Below are 21,672 nucleotides of genomic sequence, written 5' to 3' on the forward strand. Positions count from 1 at the left end.
GCAAGGCCCTTCCTGACCTCTCTATCTCACTCCTTATAACCCGCCCACCGCTGCCTCTCCCTGGCCCCCTCTCTCTTTGTTTTCCATGGCGTCTTTTGCCAACGATCCTGCACTCGTACATTTTCCGGTCTGCCTCCCCCTCGGGGCTGCCAGCACCACAGAAGCAGGAACCACATCTGTTTATTCGCTGTTCTTTCCTCAGGGCCTGGAGCAGGATACATAATCAATAAATGTTTGCTGAGAGAATATAGGAATTTTTAGAATAAATGAATAAATAATTATTATGATTGAGATATAAATTTAGCCCTGAGCCCCCTGGTGACCAAAGCAAAAAGGGAAATAGGGTTAGTTACATTCACCATGAGGGAAAAACACACCAGTTCTCAGGAGAAGGCTCTGTGCCAAGCCATTTATGTACTTCTCATCGAACTTTCATAAGAAGTCTCTCAAGGGAGACTCAGGGATGCATGCAAGACCACCCAGCCAAGCAGGATGCTGGCCCTCCACTAAGCCAAATTTCCCCAAACTGGCCCCATTATAAGAATCTCCTGGTTGCTGGTAAAAAGTGCATATTCCAAGGCCTGTCTCCTACAAAGTCTGAATTCAGGAGGCCTGTAACTAAACAGGAGGTGATTCTCCTGATCAAGGCCCCTCGGACACCTTGGACACGCTGGCTGGGTGGCATTACTGAAAGAAAGCACCCAGCCACCCACATCTCCCGGCAGCTGCACCCACTGCCTCCTTTCCTCTGCCTTGTAAATTTAAGTCAGAGTCGGAGCCTCATTAAAGGCCTCTGAAGGGTCAACCACGGCTGTGTGGCATCTTTGTGTGGAGAGTTGGCTCCTCTGCACCCCAAGTCTACCCCCTCAGCTGTGGGGACTGGCTGGGGAGAGACAAGTCAGAGTCACCTCCTCCAGGCAGCCCTCTTTTGCCTCCCCAAGACACTCTTGGGAGATGTGAGGCTCCAAGCCAAGCCGAAAGGGGAGAGAAAACGCAGAGCACTGAGCTATCCGCCCCAGCCCCCAACCCAGGCCTAGAGGCAGTGACCGAGCTGGCAGCACAGGTGTTTAGAAGGGCAGGTGCTGGCTGGTCCCCTTCATGGCTGACTGCTGCAGCTGGGACCAATGGGATGGGAGGCATGGCCAGGTGCTTGTCCCCTGCTCCCGCTGGAGGACCGAGCATCAGGTGAAGAACCAGAACGCGTGGTGAGCTGGCAGAGGAGGGCCAGGCAGTGATGTGCGGGGCTCCCTGCACAGCCCAGCTTTAATGAGCTCTGCGTCTCCAGGGTCCCTGGGAGACTTTTCCTGCAGGGCGGTCCTTTCTGTCTGCCATTGGGGAGCATGTGTGCTGAGCAGTAGAGGGGCAGCGAGCAGCCTGGGAGAGAGAGGAAGCTGACCCCCTCGAATGTTGCCGACCTCTTTCAGTGGCTCGCAGTCCTGACCCAAAACACGGAGGAAGCCATCTGGACTGGGTCAGTCTGACCCCCAAACTAGGTGGCAAGCGAGCTCCCAGGGAGCACCAAGACAGGAGAATGTAGGCATCCGGGGACATTCCTTCCTCCTTCAGCGTGTTCCCAGGCCACCACCCCCAGAACAGAAACCCCAACATCCGGAGGGTGTCCTCCTACTTGTCACTACGCTGAGCACAGAGGGAGGGGCACAAAGATCATAAGTGGGAAGGTGAGGGGACAAGTGAATTGTAAATTAATGAGAGAATGAATCAATGAGTAAATGAGAAACAAATGAGCACAAAAATGAGTGATTAAATGAATAAATGAATGGAAGAACAGACGGATGGATGGATGGATAAATGGAAGGGAGGAAGGGAGGGAGGGAAGAAGGAAGGAAGGAAGGAAAAGTGAGTACCCAAAGCACACACTTTAAGCGGGATGAAAGCCATGGTATGACCCAAGACGAGCCCGATACCCTCCTTCTAGAGTCCTGGACACTGAGAAGTGGACTCTCTCAGCCAGGCCCCCGCCCCCCTTTCTTCTCACAGGCCTTCTCCCGGTACCGGGAGCTGGATCAAGGCCAACCACCACCCCCTTCCTTAACCACCCTTTGTAGCCCTGGCCCTGTCTAGGGCAGCCCTCAGAGGGGACCGTGGCCGCCCTTGCAGCCTCCGGCTGCTCTGCTGGAGGATCGGGCCTTGATGCGCAGTTTGTGCGGCAGCGAGGGCTGAGCCAGACCCTCGGGAAGGTTCCCTGGGACAGGACAGACCGCCCTGGGAGGCAACCCCATGGGATCCACAGCGGGTGTCAGTAACACATCCGAGGGCCCTGAGGCCTGGCAACCAGTGGGCACAGGAGCCCACAGTCCCCAGCAGGGCCTGAGCTCAGGTCTGGGCCCCCCATGTGCACTCAGGAGGTGACAGCTGAAGAAGGTGGCTGGGAGGGAAGCTTGCAAGGCCATGTCCATTCTCTTAGGGTCAGGGGCGGCAGGGTCCTGGGGGAGCCTGGAGGAAGTGGCCGGGCCGGTCCACCTGTGAGCCACTTGGCAGCCCTGGCATCCTGGCACCCCAGCGTCCAGGGAATACGGCCTCAGGACACAGCCAGGGGAGCCAGGCACGTATGGGAGTGGCTCAGGCCCAGAAAGGGGGTCTCCGGTCCAGGGAGTGGTCCACAGCAGAGCCTGCAAGGGCAGGCTCCGGGTGCTGCCAGCAGGGGACAGGAGGCCAAAGTGGTGCTTGAGCGCTCTCAGCTCAGCCCTGAGCAGGGCGTTCTCCTGCAGCACGGTGACCAGCCTGCCCTCCAGGGCCGCGTCATTGAGACGCCGCTTCTCCCGGGACCTCTTGGCTGCTTCGTTGTTCTTCCTCCGCTTTTCCCAGTAAACCGTGTCCTTCTTCTCTTCTGGCAGGAACTCCCGCTGCCTACGCATGGCCGGGCCCCTGCCCCGCACTCCCAGCAGGGTCTTGCTGCGACCCTGGGGGCCACCTGGCAGGCCCAAGAGACCCAAGTCCATGGCTGCCTGAGGGACCTGAGGAACAAGAAGGAGGTCTTGGACTGGCAGCAGGAGGCTGACCCGGATGACCCCTGCCTCTAATTGATCCTCCACCTTCCCAGTCGGGGAAGGGGGGCAGATGGAGTGGAGTGGAAATTGGGCTGGAGACCCAGGTGGGGGCAGAGAGGGGTGTTTTGGAGAGAATGGGAATGGTGTGATGCTTGATGGAGACGCGGGCAAGGCCGCCAGAGAGAGGCCACTCGGCTGGGAAATGCATCCACAATCATCATGCAGGGCCAGTTGGGCGCTTTATCCTGAGGAGGATGCTGGCTCCTTGCTGGGCCTTCTTACCTCGGAGATCAGCAGATAAACCAAGGGTCAGTTCAACTTGAGCTCTGGGGTGAGATTCTTGGAGGCCCCGGAGGGAGCAGAAGAAAGCCAGAACCTAGAAAGAGAGAATATGTGTCCACAGGGTTAATTTGAATCAAATTGAGGTCAAAAAATAATTCACAGCTCACCTTAACTGTGTCCAAGTTGTATGTACATCCAGATCCCATCAGTGGCCAGTTTCACACTTGCCTGCCCATTCGCCTACCCGTGTGTTCATAAGGTCATCTATTTACCCATCCACTCCCTCAGCTGTACATTTGTCTGTCCCTCTACCAGCCTCCCCAACTAACTCACCATCCATCCACTTATCCATGTATCCATCCACCCGCTCGCCACCTTATTTATCTGTCCACACACTCATACAAACATCCATCTACCCCCTTCTAATTGTACCATCACCTATCCATCTACCATCCACTCATCCATCCGTCCATCTAACTTTCCATTCATTCGCTGATAGATTCATTTTTAAAGAAATAATCTTGTGCCTACAGGTAACAAAAGAAAAATAGACAAATTCGACATCATGAAAATTTAAAAATTTTGTGCATCAAACATACTAATCACAAAGTAAAAAGGAAGCCCACAGAACAGAAGAACATATTTGTAAATCACATATTTGATAAGAGATTAGCATTCGGAATATATTCAAAACTCCTACAACTCAACAACAAAAGCCCAATTTTAAAAAAGGACTTGATGAGACATTTTGCCAAAGAAGATATACACACAGCCAGAAAAAGCACAGTGAAAAAACGTTCGACACCACTAATCACTAGGGAAATGCAACTGAACCCTACCACAAGATACCACCTTGCACCAACTCTGATGGCCACTGTCAAAAAAATCAGAAGATGGCCAGTGCTGGCCAGGATGTGGAGAAACGAGAATACTGGTGAACTGTTGGTGGGAGTACAGAAGGGTGTTGCCAGGTGGTGAACAGTGCCCACACCTGGGGCCCCCTGAAAACTCCCAGCCATGGGAGGGACTCCAGTGCCCATGCCTGAGACCACACCCCCATGGCTCCCAATCCAAGAATTCTAGACTATGCTTATAAAAGTATGAATCTGCCTTGCTGGTGTAGCTCAGTGGATCGAGCACGGGCTTGTAAACTAAGTGGTTGCCGGTTTGATTCCCAGTCAGGGCACATACCTGGGTTGAGGGCCAGGTCCCCTGCTGGAGGAATGTGAGGGGCAACCACACAGTGATGTTTCTCTCCCTCTATATCTCCTTCCCTTCCCCTCTCTCTAAAAAAATAAATAAACACAATCTTTTTAAAAAAGTGTGAATCTCTTAGATTCATAAAATCAGTGCTCAATTCACACCCATATCCCCCAAGGGAAGGGAATAAACAAGCAAGGAAGATAGTGCGTGAATATTTGTTTGGACAAACCAGCGTGTGCATGAGTGGTTTCTGGAGTGACCCGATGAATACGTGAATATTTTTTGAATGGATCAAATCACTCTCTAATAAGTGAGAGAGTGAGCGAGATGTAAGTGAGCGAGCAGATGAGCAGATGAAGTCCTGCTCAAAGGGCAGGGCCCTGAGACGGGGGTACAAGGAGCCTGCATGGGTCCTCTCTCTCACCTAAAGGGCTGGGCCCAGGTCCTTCAGCACCCACTCGGATCATCCGAGCCCCAGCCAAGGCAAGTCCCCGGACCAGCTCTCACTCGGAGTCCATTGTCCCAGTAACCACAGCATCCTCCTGCCGCATGCCTGGTCCTGTCTGGGGTCCCTCCATTCCAACCTCAAGGATGCTGACCAGAGTCCAGGAGTTGATGGGCACTAGCATGAAGGTCAAAGGCACATTCCAGAACTCTGGGGCCAATGTGCAGAAGGCACCAAGCTGGCTCTGGGAGAGAAGATTGGGGTGGCAGGCAAGCCCAGGGGTGACTAAACCAGGGGCCAGACACAGAACAGGGTCCTGTAAGGCCAACTTGAAACAAGCAGCTGCCTGAGGAAGAAGTCTATGCACGGGCTGATGGTCAGAGAGAGGAGGGGCAGGCTCAGTCTCTCTGCTCCAGTCCCTCCTCCCTGTGGCCTGAGGTCCCCCAAACCACTGCCTACTACACCTCCGCAGGGAGATGGGGAAGTAGATAGCTCAGCTGCCGAGTTTATTTAGAGAAGACGCAGTGAGGGCTGGGCTGGGCCTTCCTGTGGTCACGGAGGAAGTGCTAATGGGGGTGGGGAGCGGTGCGGCCAGGAGCAGTCCTCGTGAAACAGCCAGTGGGAAATGAGGAGCCAGACACAGGGTCTCCCCAGAGGTGGGCCAGTGCAACTCGGCCCCATCAGCCTCTGTACCCTGACCAGGGGCAGTCAGAGCTCTGCTTGGTTCTCTCATGACCGGGAGACCCTGTGAGCCTGGGTAAGTGGTCAAGGTCAAAAAAACTTTCCTGGAATGGAGCTTATATCCAGTTTCACCAAACCTTTCCATGTTGGAATCCATTCTCTCCTTGTGTCCGTGAAAACTTCTCCCTGTTGCCCTGAAAACACTCTGGGGATTTGACATATCAGCGCTTACATTCCCCATCACTACTCTGGTCTGCTTTCCTCCAAGGAAAACCTACTGTGTGCCAGGCTCAAGCAACATCACCCTCTGCGCGTGCTACACACTGAGGCTCAGAGAAGTCAGGTGACTTCCCTGAGGCAGCCCAGCCAGGTTTCAGGCGGCACACCCTCCAGAACCCACACCATTTCTAACACACCAGGTTAAGCCTTTTCCCCACTTCTTCCACTGAGCATTCAATTTTGAGTTTGTTTAGCATTTCTGACAGGTAGCAGTCAGTATCCATGGAGGAAAAAAGGGTCCAGAAACTGCACAGTTAACGGCGGGTCAAGGCTGAGATGAGCACCCAAGCCACTGGGACGATGCAAAGGCGTGAACAGAATTAAGAGCTTAATTCTGCTTTAAATGGGTTTGAATTCTCCTTCCTCACTGAGGAAGCCAGGTCAAGCCACCTCCATGAACTTCCAATGTCTCATCTGTAAGACAAGGATAATAGTAGCACCTACTCCACTGGTTATGTCAAGAATGAATAAGATCAGATGCTTGAAGACATGGTACATAGTAATAGTAAATGACTCACGTGGCACATGGCTGTTTTTTTTTTTTTAAATCGAGTGGAGGTGTTAGAATGTTCTCCCACTAGATACCTGTGGCCAGACCCCTGTGGTTATCTGTGTTAAGAATGTCTGTGAGAACTCTCACAGACCACCCAACACAACAGTATCAGTTTACAGATGATAAAATTGGTTTTCTCTTGAGGATGGGATACCAAGTACACATTAGAAACACATTTCTAACTCAGGAGATGGGCCTGTAGGCCATTTGTGGGTTCCCAAGGGTGTTCTCTGGTTTCCCCTTCTCTCTGTCCTGGTTTTTTTTTTTCTTTTCTTGCTGAGCTGGACTTCACAAATCTTCCCTAATGAGGGACTGAGCTTTCATTCCCTGACTGGCTAGGTTAGGACAATGGATATGGAAAAATGGCCAGCCCCTCTCCTTCTATATTAGAATTTAAGTAAATAGGATCTTAATGTCAGAAGAGTTGACCAAGTGAGATGGCCAATATTGGCCATGAGACGTTGAATGGGTGACTTAACATCTCTAAGTCTCGGAGTTCTTCTGTGTAAAACAGGCTCAAGGGTCTCCCCATTGCATGAGAATGTTTTGAGAATTAAATATTATGTTGCGTGTCCAAGAAACCAGGCATATCCAGGTAGTCTCACACATAACACTTTCCTGGGGCCCAGAAGACCCTCTTATTTAGGCCCAAAGAATTCTACAGTTCCTTGGTAACTCAGCCACAGATGGAGGAGAGAGAAGTTTAAACCTTTGAAAGGACAGAAAAAAAGGTGACAAAAAAATAAATAAAAAGAGAGTGGGTAAAATAGTACCAACCTAAAGAGGACCACACCAAGACACATAATAATCAAAATGCCAAAGTTTAAAGACAAAGAGAGAATCTTAAAAGTAGCAAGAGAAAGGCAGTTAGTTACCTGTAAGGGAGCTCCTATAAGGCTGTCAGCTGATTTTTCAACAGAAACTTTGCAGGCAAGACTGGACTCATAAAAAATACTTAAAGGGATAAAAAGCAAAGACTACAACCAAGTCTATTCTATGCATAAAGGCTATCGTTTAAAACTGAAGGAGAAATAAAGAGATTCCCAGATAATAAAATGCTAAAGGAGTTCATTACCACCAAACCATATGCTAAGAAATGTTAAAGGGACTTTTTAAAATAGATTTCTTTTTTTAAAGATTTACTTATTTATTTATCTGTAGAGGGGAAGGGAAGGAGAGAGGGAGAGAAACATCAAAGTATGGTTGCCTCTTGTGCGTCCCCTGCTGGGAACTGGCCTGCAACCCAGGCCTGTGCTCTGACTGGGAATCGAACCGTGATACTTTGGTTCACAGGTCTGCGCTCAATCCACTAAGCTACACAAGCCAGGGCTTAAAGGGACTTTTTAAAGACCTGGCTGGTTTAAAGACCTGGTGGCTCAGCTGGTTGGAGTGCTGTCCTCTGCATTAAAAGTTTGCAGGTTCAAATTCTGATTGGGGCGCGTATCTAGGTTGCGGGTTTGATCCCCTGCCAGGTGCATGTAGGAGGCAACCAGTCAGCTTCTCTCTCACATACGTATTTCTCATTCTCTCCCTCCCTCTCTCTCTAAAATCAATTGAAAAAGAAAACCATGTTCTCAGGGAGGGTTTTTTAAAAATCTCTTTAAGAAGAAAAAGAGGGAAAAACACAAATATAAATGATAAAATGTCAATAACTATGTACTTATAAACACCTTAAATGTAAATGGATTAAATGCTCCAACAGAAAAACACAGGGTAGCCGAGTTAACACACATACACACACACCATACACATGCTGCCTCCAAGGGACAAACTTCAGATCCAAAGACTCACAGACTAAATGTAAAGGGGTGGAAAAAGGTATTTCACCCAAATGAAAATGAACATGAACATGAAAAGCTGGGTGGCAGTACTTACACTTTAAAACAAAGGCTATAAAATGAGACAAAGAAGGACATTCCATCGTAATCAAGGAAGCACTCCAACAAGAGGATATAGCTCTTATAAACACCTATGCACCCAAGATAGGAGCACTTAAATATACAAGCCGAATATTGACAGACATAAGGGAAGACATGGACAGAATACAGGCATAGTGAGGGAATGTAATGCCCCCCACTGACATCAGTGGACACATCTTCCAAACTGAAAACCAAGTAGGAAACAGCAGCCTTGAATAACACATTAGACCAAATACATTTAATTGATTATTTTTAAAGCATTTCACCGCCAAGCATCAGAATATATATTCTATTCAAGGGCACATGAAACATTTTATAGGATAGATCATATGGTAGGCTGCCAAACAAATCTCAATAAATTGAATGAGATTTAAATCATATCAAGCATTTTCTCTGACCATGTGGTATGAAACTGGAAATCAATGATAAGATGAAGAACCTGAAAGACACACAAACACGTGTGGGCTAAATAACATGCTACTAAACAATGAGTAGATTAACAAGAAGATCAAGGAAGAAATTCAAAGATACCTTGAAAGAAATGGAAATGAAAACTCGGTGACCTATTCGACACAGGGAAGGTGGTCCTAGGAGGGAAACACACAGCGTCGTGGGCCTACCTCAGGGGACAAACAAAATCTCAGATTAACACTGTCACCTCACACTTAAAGGAACGGGAAAAAGAACAACAAACAGTGCCCACAGTGAGTAGAAGGAAGGAAATAATAAAATCAGAGTGGAGCCCTGGTTGGTGTAGCTCAGTGGATTGTGCACGGGCCTGCGAACCAGAGGATTGCAGTTCGATTCCCCATCAGGGTACATGCCTGGGTTGCAGGCCAGTTCCCAGCAGGGGACACAAGAGAGACAACCATACATTGATATTTCTCTCCCTCCCTCCTTCCCTTCCCCTCTAAAGATAAATAAATAAAATCTTTAAAAAATTAGAGTGGAAATAAATGAAATAAAATATTAAAAAATACAAAGGATCTATACAATCAAGAGCTGGTTCTTTGAAAAGATAGAAAGATTGATAAAGCCTCAGCCAGACTCATTAAAAATATAATAATAAAGGAAGCAAACAAAATAAGAAGTGAAAGAGGAGAGGCAACAACTGATGCCACAGAGATACAAAGAATGAAAAGAAAATATTACAATTATATGCCAACAAATTGAACAATCTGGAGTAGAGAAATTCCTAGAAAAACACAATTTTTTGAAACCTAATCAACAGGAAACAGAAAATATGAACAGACCAGTTACAATCAACAGAATCCAAGCAGTAATAAAATAACTCCAAAGAAACAAAAGGCCTAGAACAAATGGTTTCACAGGTAGATTTCGCCAAGCGTTCAAAGAACTGGCACCAACACTTCCCAAACTATTCCAGAAGATTCAAGAGGGAGGGCCCCTCAGCCTATGGTATGAGGCCACTACTACCCCAAACCTAAAGCCAGATAAAAACACCACAAAGAAAGAAAACTATAGGCCACTACCCCTGATGAACATAGACACAAACATCCTCAACAAAATAAGAGCAAACCAGATCCAGCAACACATTAAAAATATCATACACCATCATCAAGTGGGATTTATTCCTGTGATACAAGCTTGGTTCAATATCCACAAATCAATTCATGTAATATACCACATAAACAAAAAGAAAAATGAAAATCATATGACTATGTCAATAGATGCAGGAAAACCTTTTGACAAAATCCAGCACCAATTTATGATAAAACTCTCAGCAAATGAGCACAGAGAGAACATACCTCAACACAATAAAGGCCGTGTGTAACAAACCTACAGCTAGTATACTTGACAGGGAAGAGCTAAAAACAGTTTCCTTAAGATCAGGAACAATATGAAAGTGTCTATTTTTCATTGAACATAATATCGAGCATAGTATTGGAAGCCCTAGCCATAGCCATCAGACAAAAATAAAATAAAATAAAATACATTTAAATTGCAAAGGAAGAAGTATAACTATCATTATTTGTGGATGATGTAACTCTATAGAGAGAGATCCCTAGACTCCATCATAAAAGTATATTAGAACTGATCAATGATTTTCAATAGAGTAGCAAAACAAAAAACTAATACTCAGAATTCAGCTGCATTTTTATACACCAATAACAAACTATCAAAAATGAAAGTAAGAAAACAATCCTAGATGGCCAACAGACATATGAAAAGATGCTCACTGTCACTAATCATTAGAAAACTGTAAATTAAAACCACAATGAGATGTCGCCTCACACCTGTCAGAATTGGCATCGCCAATAAATCAGCAAACAACACTGCTGGTGAGGATGTGGAGAAAGGGGAACCATTTCCTACTGTTGGTGGGAATACAGATTGGTCAGTCACTATGGAAAATGATGTGGAAGTTTCTCAAAAATTAAGAGGCAAACTACCTTATGACTCAGCAATTTCACACCCAAGTGTTTATCTGAAGAAATCCAAACCACTAAATGGAAAACATATATGCACCCCTATTTTCATTGCAACATTATTTACAATAGCCAAGATTTGGAAGCAACCCAAGTGTCCATGAATAGATAAGACATGTGGATAAAAAAGAAGTAGCACATTTTATATATACATAAAAAATATATATTATAAAATATATACACTTTAATAAAATATATATTCATATATGTGTATACCCACACACACAATGGAACATTACTTTGGTCATAAAGAAGAACAAAATCTTACCATGTGTGACAACATGGATGGGCCTACAGAATACTGAAATATTCATGTGCTAAATGAAATAAGTCAGAGAAAGACAAATATATGATTTCACTTTTATGTGGAATATAAAAACAATATAAATTAGCAAACAAACTGGAAACAGACTCATAGATACAGAGAACAAACTGATAGTTGCCAGGGGGAAAGGGGCCTGGGGGACTGGGTGAAAGAGGTAAAGGGATTAAGAAGTACAGATTGGCAGGTACAAAATAGTCATAGAGATGTAAAGTATAGCATAGGAAACATAGTCATTAACATTGTAATAATGATGTATAATGCCAGGAGGTTGCTGGAAATGTAAGGGGGAATACTTTGTAAAGTATATGATTGTCTAACCACTATGCTATAAACCTGAAAATAATACATAATAATATTGAATATAAACTGTAACTGAAAAAAAATAAAAAGAAAACAATCTACCCTGGCTGGTGTGGCTCAGTGGATTGAGTGCCCACCTGTAAACCAAAGAGTTGCTGGTTTGATTCCCAGTCAGGGCACATGTTTAGGTTTCAGACCAGATCCCCAGTAGGGGGCGTGTGAGAGGCAACCACGCACTGATGTTTCTTTTCCTTTCTTTCTCCCTCACTTCCCCTCTCTCTAAAAATAAATAAATAAAATATTTTTAAAAAGAAAGCAACCCTATTTACCATGGAATCTAAAAAGAAAAGAACAAGAAATAAATTTAAGGAGGTAAAAAATATATTAAAAAATTTTAAGACTTTAAAAAAAGAAAATGAAGAAAAAACAAATGGCCCTTTTGGATGTGGCTCAGTGGATTGAACACTGGCCTGTGAACTGAAAGGTTGGAGGTTCAGTTTTTCATCAGGGCACAGGCCTGGGTTATGGGTCAGGTCCACAGCTGGGGGCATGTATGAGGCAACGGATTGATGTTTTCCTCCCTTCCTCTCTCAAAAAATAAACAAATAAAATCTTTAAAATAAAAGAGTATTTGTCTTAAAAACTCACAAATAAATGGAAGCACACATCATGCTCATGGACAGAAAGAATTAACATCATTAAAATGTCCATACTACCCAGAGCAGTCTATATATTCAAGGTAATTCCTACCAAAATACCAGTGGCACGTTTCACTGAACTAGAGCAAATAATCAAAAAAATTTACATGGAACCACAAACAACTCCAAATAGCCATAGCAATATTGAGGAGGAACAACATTTGGAGGAATCATGCTACCTGATATCAAACTATACTACAAGGGTATAGTAATCAAAATGGTATGGTAGTGGCATAAAAATAGATACATAAATCAAGAGAACACAAACTCACACTTATATGGTCAATTACTATTTGACAAAGGAGGCAAGACTATACTATGAGATAAAGATAGTCTCTTTAATAAGTGAGCTTGGGGGCCCTGGCTGGAGTAGCTCAGTGGATTGAGCGTGGGCTTGCGAACCAGAGTATCATGGTTCGATTCCCAGTCAGGGCACATGCCTGGGTTGCAGGTCAGTTCCCAGCAGGGGACGCATGAGAGGCAACCATACATTGATGTTTCTCTCCCACTCTTTCTCCTTCCCTTCCCCTCTCTCGAAAAATAAATAAATAAAATATTTAAAAAAAAAACAAGTGAGCTTGGGCCATGGCTGATGTGGCTCAGTGGATTGAGCGCCAGCCTGTGAACCAAAGGGTGGCAGGTTCCATTCCCATTTCAATGCCTGGGTTGCAGGCCAGGTCCCCAGTAGGTGGCGCTCAAGAGGCAACCACACATTGATGTTTTTCTCTCTTCCTCCCTTCCGCTCTCTAAAAATAAATAAACAAAATATTTTTAAAAGAAAATAAAAATAAACAAAGTTGGGAAACCTAGACAGATACATGCAAAAAATAAAACGAGACCACTTTCTTACACCATCTATATAAATAAACTCCAAGTGGATTAAAGAATTATATTTAAGACCCTAAATGATAAAACTCCTAGAAGCAAACATAGGTGGCAACACTTTGACATTGATCTTAATAATATTTATTGGATATATTTCCTTGTTCAGGAAAAGCAAAGAAAAAAACCAAAGAAACAAATGAGATGACAGCAAACTGTAGAGTTTTCATATGGCAAAAGAAACCATAACAAGGCAAAAAAGACATTCTAGCAACTGGAAGAAGATATTTGCCAATGATTCATCTGATAAGGAGTTGCCATTCAAAATTTATTTAAAAAACTCATACAACTTAGAACAAAGACAAAGAGGACGTGCAGGTGGCAAAAAGACACAAGAAGATGCTCAACATCACTAGTCATCAGAGAAATGCAAACTAAACCCAGAATGAGATGCCACCTCATCCCTGTCGGATGGCCATCGTTACACATCAACAAACAGCAAATGCTGGCGTGGATGTGGAGAAAAGGGAACCCTTGTGCACTGGTGATGGGACTGCAAATTGAGGCGGCCACTGTGGAGAACAGTATGGGGTTTCCTCAAAAAAAAAAAAGAAAGAAAGAAATAGAAGTACTATATGACCCAGCAATTCCACTTCCGCTTATTTAGCTGAAAGAATTCAAAACACTAATTCAAAAAGACCTAAGCACCCCTGTGTTTGTGGCAACATTGGTTAGAATAGCTCAGACAGCGAAGGGACCGAAGTGTGCATTGACAGATAACTGGATAAAGAGGATGCGGCGCACATGTGCAAGAGGATATTACTCAACCCTGAAAAACAATGGAATCTGACCATTTGCAACAATGTGGATGGACCTAGAGGGTATTATGCTTAGTGAAATAACTCAGAGAAAGAAAGACAACTACTATGTCATTTCACTTATATATGGAATCTGAAAAACAAACAAAACAGAAACAAACTCATAGGTACACAGAAAAAACTGATGGTTCCAGGTGGGAGCGGGGATGGGCCACTGGCTGGAAAAGGTGGAGGATTAAGACACACAGGTCGAGAGTCACAGAATAGCCATGGGTGCAGTTCAGGGACTGCAGGCAACAACATTGTAATAACTCTGTGTGCTGCCAGGTGGGTGCTGGACTCATTGAGAGGATCTCTTTGTAAGTTAAATAAATGCCTAACCACTATGCTGGACACCTGAAACTTTATAATATGATATGTCAATTATCACTGAATAAAATGTAAAAATTTTAAAAGAGAGAGATAGTGAGTTAGCTGCTTTACAAATCCCCCACCCACACGGCAAGAGGGCAGCCTACAGCCTTCCCTTGTGCTCCATGCTGAGAGCGACCACAGGTGCCCACAGACTCTGCACTGGGTGGAAGACTTCCTAATCCGCATGGGCAAGAGGCGGCATCTGTGCAGCCAGTGCCTATCGGAAAACATTGCTCACCCTCACCCCTTACAAGAGAAATACTCACATGCAATGAAGTGCCCATATTTTGTTATTTTTCTCTTTGTTCCTGGCTGAAATTGGCAAAGATTTTTTTTAAAAATTATACAAATCAGTGGTAACAAGGATGTGGTGAGATGGACACTCTGTACCTAGAAAGTGGAGGTGTGAATTGCTTCCTGGAAAAGCCATCAGGCAACATGGAGTGCAGTTGGATCCACAGCCTGTTCGGGAAACGCAGGTGTCACCTCCCTCCCACCTGAACTGCTGCTCCAGCATCTCTCTACTCACAACATTCCTCATCAAACACCATTTCTAGCCAGTCAGAACCACTTTCGTTTGCTTAAAAGATGCTTTCTCACCTCCAAACCTTACTCATCCTTCAGGACTCAGGGTAGATGTTACCTCCTCCAGGAAGCTCACCAGATCCACCCCTCTCAGCTTGGCCAGTAGCCTCTTCTGAGCTCCAGGCACCCTGTGGGTTCCCACCTGCCCCACAGTGATCACTCTTGGTTTGCACCCCCAGGCCCACACGTCTCCAGGACAAGCACTTGAGAAACACAGAGGAGTGAAATATTGGGAGAAGGGGCTGTGGTCTGTGTGGGCCCAGAAGGTTGAGCCAAGACCACAGAGAAATGGACAGAGGTGCAGTTTGGGGCAGTATCTGAAAGGATTTTCTAGGAATTCCAGCATGCTTAACCCAGCAGAGGCTTCTTTGAGAGGCAGTGAGCTGCCCATCACAGGGGCTGTGCAAGTGGTAGGTCAGAAACTGCTTCCCTAAATTCCTCTCTGCCTTCCCCACCCCTCCCTGCTCAGACTCAGGGGGCCTGGGTTGAAGAAGGTGCCCCTCTCCCCAAGCTGTTAGGAGTGGCTCTCCTCCAAGAAGCTCCCTGGTGAGGACAGGGAGCGGCAGGGTCTGTTCCCACGGCCCAGGCAGCCCAGCCCCTTCCCTGGAAGCGCTGAGGACTCTCAAGAGGCTCCACTCTCACAGGTTCAGGGCACCGGATGCAGCCTGGGGGCCCTGCACTCCCACTCTGAGTGAACCCTTTCTTCATGAAAGTGCCAGTGAAACTAATCTCTAAAACTGAGAACCTCTGAGAAAACTCAGATTTCAAGGGGAAAATGAAAGGCGCTCTGGGATTGTGGCGGCCCTTCCCCTCCCTGGCTTCCCCCTGGGGCCCGTGGAGAGGCTGGAGCCCCGGGTGCCTCTGTGCCCAGCCACAAGCCCAGCTGGGGCCCCCAGAGTCAGGAGCAAGCTAATGGGAGGAATGGGTCAGGGTCGGGCGGCGGGGTGCTCAGAGCCAGTTATCCCTGCTGTTTCTGTGGCATGCTCTGTGACCTTTGACAGTCTGGTGTTCTCTGAGTCCCAGTCTTTCCAACTGTCAGGTGGATACAAGGTTGGCGCCTGTTGGTAAATAACCCAGGTTTGTACTTAGTCCCAAAGTGTAGTAAGTGGTCTACTTTGAACTCTGTGTGCTTGAGGGAGACCCCTGAGTTCACAGGGTCTGACCCAATGGCAGGACCGTGTCATGATGAAAATTCATCTGACACACGCACATCAAAATTCATCTTGGGGAACTTTAGCCCTTGACCACTGGATGGAAGTGTTCCTACGGTTTATCTCCCCCTGTTTCCAGCCAAACCACAGGCCCCCACTCCTCACATAAGAGGAGCCTCAGATGCTCAGTGGTCAGGCAGGATGGGGTCCAGCCACCTGGCAGAGGCCTGCGGCCCCCTACTCAGGATCAAGGTGGGGTCACAGGAAGGAGTTCAGGCACCTGGCCCCAGTCATCGCACTGACCTAAGGAAAGGAGGATCAGAGGTATGTCGTGTCCAGACAAAGCCAGCACCTCACCAGCCTGTACTGTCACTCAGGCCCTGGTTGGAGGGACTTTCTCCCAGGCACCTGAGTTCCCAAACTCACCTTCAGGTGGCCCTACATGCACATCTCGGCTTTACATCTAGCCTCACGGCTGCGCCTCCTCTCACTCTCTGTTCCAACCACACAGGCCTCCTCGCCGTTCCCCCAACACACCAGGCACAGTGCTGCCTCAGGACCTTTGCATGGCCTATTCCCTCTGCCAGCAACGTGCTTTTTCCAGACGGTCATGTGACCCTGCCTTCACTTCCTTCAGGCTCATCTCCTCCGCAAGGCCTGAAAGGACCCCTCGGTGAAACTGCAACCCACACCACAGCCCCGTTCATTTTCTGTCCTCCTTTTCCTGCTTTGCGTTTATTTGGAGCATTTACCACTCTGTTACTTTTTGGTTACTGACTGACTGAGTAACTTGGTGTCTGTCTCTGTCACTAGGACATTAGCACCTAAGGGAGGTGATGGTGCCCATCTGTGTCCCTCAGTGCCTAGAATAGCACCCGGCACACAGTAGGTGCTTAATACCTATTTGTTGAGTGAATAAGTGAATGTGAACCATGTTGTGTAATTCTCACATCTTCCCTGAGAGGCCGTTTCCCTTTTATTGACAGTGGCTCAGAGAGTTACTATGTCTGGCCTCATGTCACAAGCTGATCACAGGTGGGTATGGACCTGGGCAGAGGACCCCAGAGTCCACCCTCTCAAGCCCTGAGATATGGCCAGAAATGTGGCAAGTCTGAAAGGGACCTTCAAGCCAGGATACAGCTACTGGCTTAGGACTCAGCCACAGAGCCCTGGGGCCTCAGGAGTGCAATGGACTCAGGAGTGCGCAGAGGGGAGCAGCTCTGGCCCTGGGAGTCCAGCCCCCTACCCCAGGGGTGGCTGTCCTTCCCCATCTCCCAAACCACACTCAAAGCAAGTATATCCTGCTTTCCCAGCCCCCACCCCAAACCTGGAATGTACTATGATTCCCGGAGATGTCACAAAGTAGGCACTGGACCAGGTAAATTCTCTGGCTCCCCGAAACACCCACTGCGTCCTGAGAGCTGTTTCTGGGTGCCAGCCCCACCTGTGCTAAGCACTCTACAGACTCTGTCTGCTGGAGGGGTCCTTTCACCACAGCTCGTGCCATTTTCCAGCTTAAAACCCTCAGCAGTCGAGACCGTACTCCCCTGCCCCACCCGTGAGGCCCTGCACAGTCTAGATGGAGCTGGCCCCCTCCACGCCCCGACCACACTGGCCTTCTGACAGCTCGGACTCACCACAGGGCCTTTGCACATGCAGCTCTGCTGCCTGGACCCCTCTCCCTCACCTTCCTTACTTTCCTCATTGTCACTCTTGATGGCAGCTTCTCTAGAAGGTCCTCCCTGACCTCCCAGGAGAGATCAAATGTCCCTACTCTGTGCTGACTGAACACCATGTGCTTCTGCTTCTTGGCATTTATGGTCCCTGTAATTTTACGTTCAGTCCTGTAATGAACTGACTACTATCTCTCTTTTATGAGACCTGGCCTCTGTTTCTTCTCCCCAATGTCTCCCCAGCCCAGGGCCTGGCACAAGCTGGGTGCTTAGTAAGTTCTGTAGAATGAATGAGTGAGGGCATGAAGGTTTGCCATCACCCCCAGGTCCCCATTCAGGATGCTACTGGCATACCGTGGGTCAGGCCAGGGATGCGGCTCAACACTGTCCACTGCACTGGACAAAAAGTTATCCAGCCACAAATGCCAATAGTATGTGGCAGGGACACCCTGCTGTAGGGTGTCCCTCATCCGAGGCTGACTTATAAAGGGGTCGCCCCAGTGGGCCTGGCCCCAGCAGCCACTTGGACAGAAGTGGCAGTGCTGGTTAACCCAGATCCCCAGACTGGATTTCACCTTGGCCCGGCCTCCACATTCTAACTGTAAAAAGAGGGGTGCCATCAAGGACATATCCACAGGGCAGAAGGACAACCCACAGCATGGGAGAAAATATTTGAAAATTCTATATCTGATAAAGAATTAACATTCAGAATATATAGAGAACTTTTAAAGCTCAACAACAAAATAAACAATGTGATTTAAAAATGGGCCTTAAACACCCATTTGTACACCTGTCTTCCCAGGAGCATCATTCACAGTAGCTGAAATGCAGATGCAGCACTAGCCTCTACTGGCAGATAAGTAGATAAACACAGTGTGGCCCACCCAGACAATGGAATATCGTTCAGCCTTAACAAGGAAGGACCTTCTGACACCTGCTATAACATAGGTGGACCTTGAGGACATTATGCTCAGAAACATAAACCAGGCACAGAAGGACAAACACCATGGGATCCCACTCACAGGAGGTCCCGGGAGGAGACAGAGCCACAGAGACAGGAAGTGGATGGTGGGGGCCAGGGGCTGGGGGAGGAGGTGGGAGTCAGTGTTCAATGGGGGCAGAGGTTCGGTTTGGGAAGGTGAGAAAGTTCTGGGGACAGATGGTGATGGTGGCTGCAGAATAATGTGAACGTGCCGGATGTCACTGAACTGTACACTTAAAAATGGGTTAAGATGGCAAATTTTATGGGGCATGCATTTTACCATAATTTTAAAAATTGGAAAAGAAAAAAAAGAAGAGGAGGTATAGTGTTGGTAGCCACATCTGGGCCACAGGCTGTCTGGCTTGTCCAGGAAGCCTCACAAATGTCCTGTCCCAGTGGCTTCTGCCTCCCTCAAGGTAAAAAAGCCCAAGTCCTCTCTGCGGCCCATGAGGCCCTGCACAACCTGCCCCGCCCCCCGCCCCCCCTCACCCCCTTCCTCTCTCTCCTCACACACTGCTCTGGCCACACCGGCTCCTTGCTGTTCCTCTGACACATCAGGCCCAGTCCTGCCCTGGGACCTTCGCACTGGTTGTTCCTTCTACTTGATATGCACTGTCATTTCAACATCTTCATGGCTGGTCCCCTCGCTGAAGGCCCTTAACCCTCTCTGCTCCTGGAGGAGAGAGTCCTGCATCCACCCAAGCCCCTCAGCCTTGTGTCTGACTCGTACTTTGGGGAACAAGACCTTTCCAGGGTGGAGGTGGCCACTGGGACACAAACATTCAGCCTCTTGCTCCACGTAAACTAATGGTTCCCACCCCTTGTGCCCACCTTGGGTGGGTGGGCATGTCCCACCCCCTCTTCCCATCTAAGCAGGACCCAGAACCCCCAGGAACCTGCTGCAACCAGATGGTGGGCACGAAGTGGTTGCTCAGTTAACCTGTGACCGAGAGTTCAATATGGGGGCAGAGAGAGGTGGAGACAGAGAGAGACAGACGGACAGAGGCGATGGGCAGGGAAAAAAAGAGAGAGAGCAAGCAGGAGGCCCAGAGACCGGAGGGGAGAAGGAGAGGGAGCAGGCAGAGAGCGAGCCGGTGGCCACTAACCCAGGAGCCGCCACCTCTGCATGACAACAGTGAAGGCCTGTCCCGCTATGAGCAACCGCGCTCACCCTGCCCCCACGGCCACTGGAACCTCACAGCAGTTACGTCAGACCCCAACCACCCCAAAGCTCCACAATAACTGGACCCCCACAATAGTCAGACCCCCCCACAATAGAGGGACTGCAGATCTGCACGGCAACGGGACCCACCTCGCCTCCAGCCCCAGAGTAGCCGGGCTCTTCGGCGACAGACCCGAGAGCCAGACTGGAGGACCAGGCCACAGCCAGACCCTCCCTGGTCCCTAAGCACCCTCTTCTGAGAACACAACCCCACCCCGTCCCCCCTCCGTACACACACCCACTAACGGGTACAGTCACCCATAAGTACCAACTCCACTGGGTCTTTTTTGGGGTTGCACGAAACCTGGCTTTTCATTCCAGTAGTGTTGACAAGGCGACAGCTGGCTGGAAGTCAAGTGTCAGTGGCTGCGCCGTGTGAAGATCAGGACCCTGGCGCGGGGATGACACCCACTGAGGATGCAGAGACATGAGAGGAGGTCGGAGTCCTGGTGATGAGAAAGGCAAGACAAGAAGTGAGCTGTGGGGAGCAGGTGGGTGGTAGAGAGAGTGTGGCTGCAGGGGGCCCCCAAAGTGGAAGTCAGCACTGGGGTCTTAAACTGGACACTCCCACAGGGGACTCCATGGAGCCCAGGCCTGGACCCTCTCCTCCCGAGGCAGCCCTCCCTGCCCCTTCCCCAGGACGACAACCTCTCCTTCTCCTCCCTCTCAGAGCCAAGTTGTCATAGGCAGAACTTCAGGAGAAAGAGGACCCTGGGGCAAGGATGAAGGGGAGAAGCCAGTATCCACCCCCCACACTCACTGCTTGGGGAGTGGAGGTCCAACGGGGCAACAGGGACAGAAGCGGACACAGATGAAAAGGGACACAGAGGAAGGCAGACCACAGAGAAACCCAAAGAGCAGAGAGAGACAGGCTGAGAAGTTGTTAGAGCGGAAAAGGCCCAGAGACAGTGTGGGAGAGGAAAGGGACATTGTCCCGCAAGACAGAGAGGGAGCTGCGATGGGCGGGGCGGCGGTCTGGGTGCCAGTTCCCGAAGGCCCCCGACCCCTGACCCTCGGCCAGCTCAGCCGGGCCTCTGCTTGCCTGTGCAGCTCACCTCCCAGCACCGCTTCCCCAGTGAGCCCTGTGGGAGCCGCAGCAGCCTCCGGGTCAGGCCTCCGACTCCTCTGTGGTGGCGAGGTACCACGCTTTCACAAAGGTGACACCCACTACCCAGCCAGCCGCTGCCCGTGGCTTTTCCTGAAGGGCCGTCCCTCTGGCTGGTGTCTGCCCAGGGAGCAGGTGCTGTGGGTTGGCCCTGTCTCGGGGGCTCACCCAGAGCAAACAGCCCCACCAGGGGGGGCACATGGGGCTGATCTAGCCACCGGGAGCCCAAGGAGCAGGACTGTGCCGGCCAGAGCTACAGCTTCTTATTCAAACCCTCTGTGACCCTCTGGAAAGATCGGGCCCTTCCTCTCCGCGCACACGAGGACGCCCTCCCGCCCAAACCCACTGCCGCGCAGAGCCTCTAACGCTCTGGCTCACCTGCTCTGTCCGGCCTGCCCATCAGAGGAATCTGGGGCACAGAGAAATTGAGCAATGTGCCCCCAGGAGACTGTGGGCCAGTTACTACCTACGGTATGCGTTTTCTGAGTGAACACCAGTAAACAGAGAGGAAAGGCATTCCACGCAGAGGGAACAGCGCCTGCAAAGGCCCAGAGGTAAGTCAGGGTGGATTTGCTGGGGAAACCCTGGAAGGAGGTGGAGAGATGTTTTCAGAGCTTGTAGGAAAGATCCCACATGTGGTCAGGGGCTGAACTGACCGCAGGGGCAGGATGGGGTCTGTAGGTGGGGAAGAGCCTGAGGCCTCTGCACATCCTGTGGGGGTTCCAGGTCTGGCCCTATTTGAGGAAAATACACCTGC

General features: G+C 48.7%; 1 protein-coding gene across 1 annotated transcript; it reads right to left on the minus strand.

Moving 5' to 3' along the window:
* Positions 1–2,090: 2,090 nt before the first annotated feature.
* NFILZ (NFIL3 like basic leucine zipper) lies at positions 2,091–20,921 on the minus strand. Its single transcript, XM_037154331.2, has 4 exons — positions 20,866–20,921; positions 20,079–20,256; positions 3,291–3,384; positions 2,091–2,975 (listed from the first exon to the last, which is right to left on the minus strand). Exon 4 carries the CDS (start codon positions 2,958–2,960, stop codon positions 2,091–2,093), a length of 870 nt encoding a protein of 289 aa, XP_037010226.2. The 5' UTR covers positions 2,961–2,975; positions 3,291–3,384; positions 20,079–20,256; positions 20,866–20,921.
* Positions 20,922–21,672: the final 751 nt, after the last annotated feature.

The sequence above is a fragment of the Artibeus jamaicensis genome, unplaced genomic scaffold, assembly GCF_021234435.1.
Source record: "Artibeus jamaicensis isolate MK-2021 breed Jamaican fruit bat unplaced genomic scaffold, CSHL_Jam_final scaffold_537, whole genome shotgun sequence".
Lineage (NCBI taxonomy): Eukaryota > Metazoa > Chordata > Mammalia > Chiroptera > Phyllostomidae > Artibeus > Artibeus jamaicensis.

What these genes read in the sequence shown, in the direction of transcription:
- NFILZ (XM_037154331.2), bottom strand. Translation starts at nt 2,960, where the DNA reads ATGGACTTGGGTCTCTTGGGCCTGCCAGGTGGCCCCCAGGGTCGCAGC.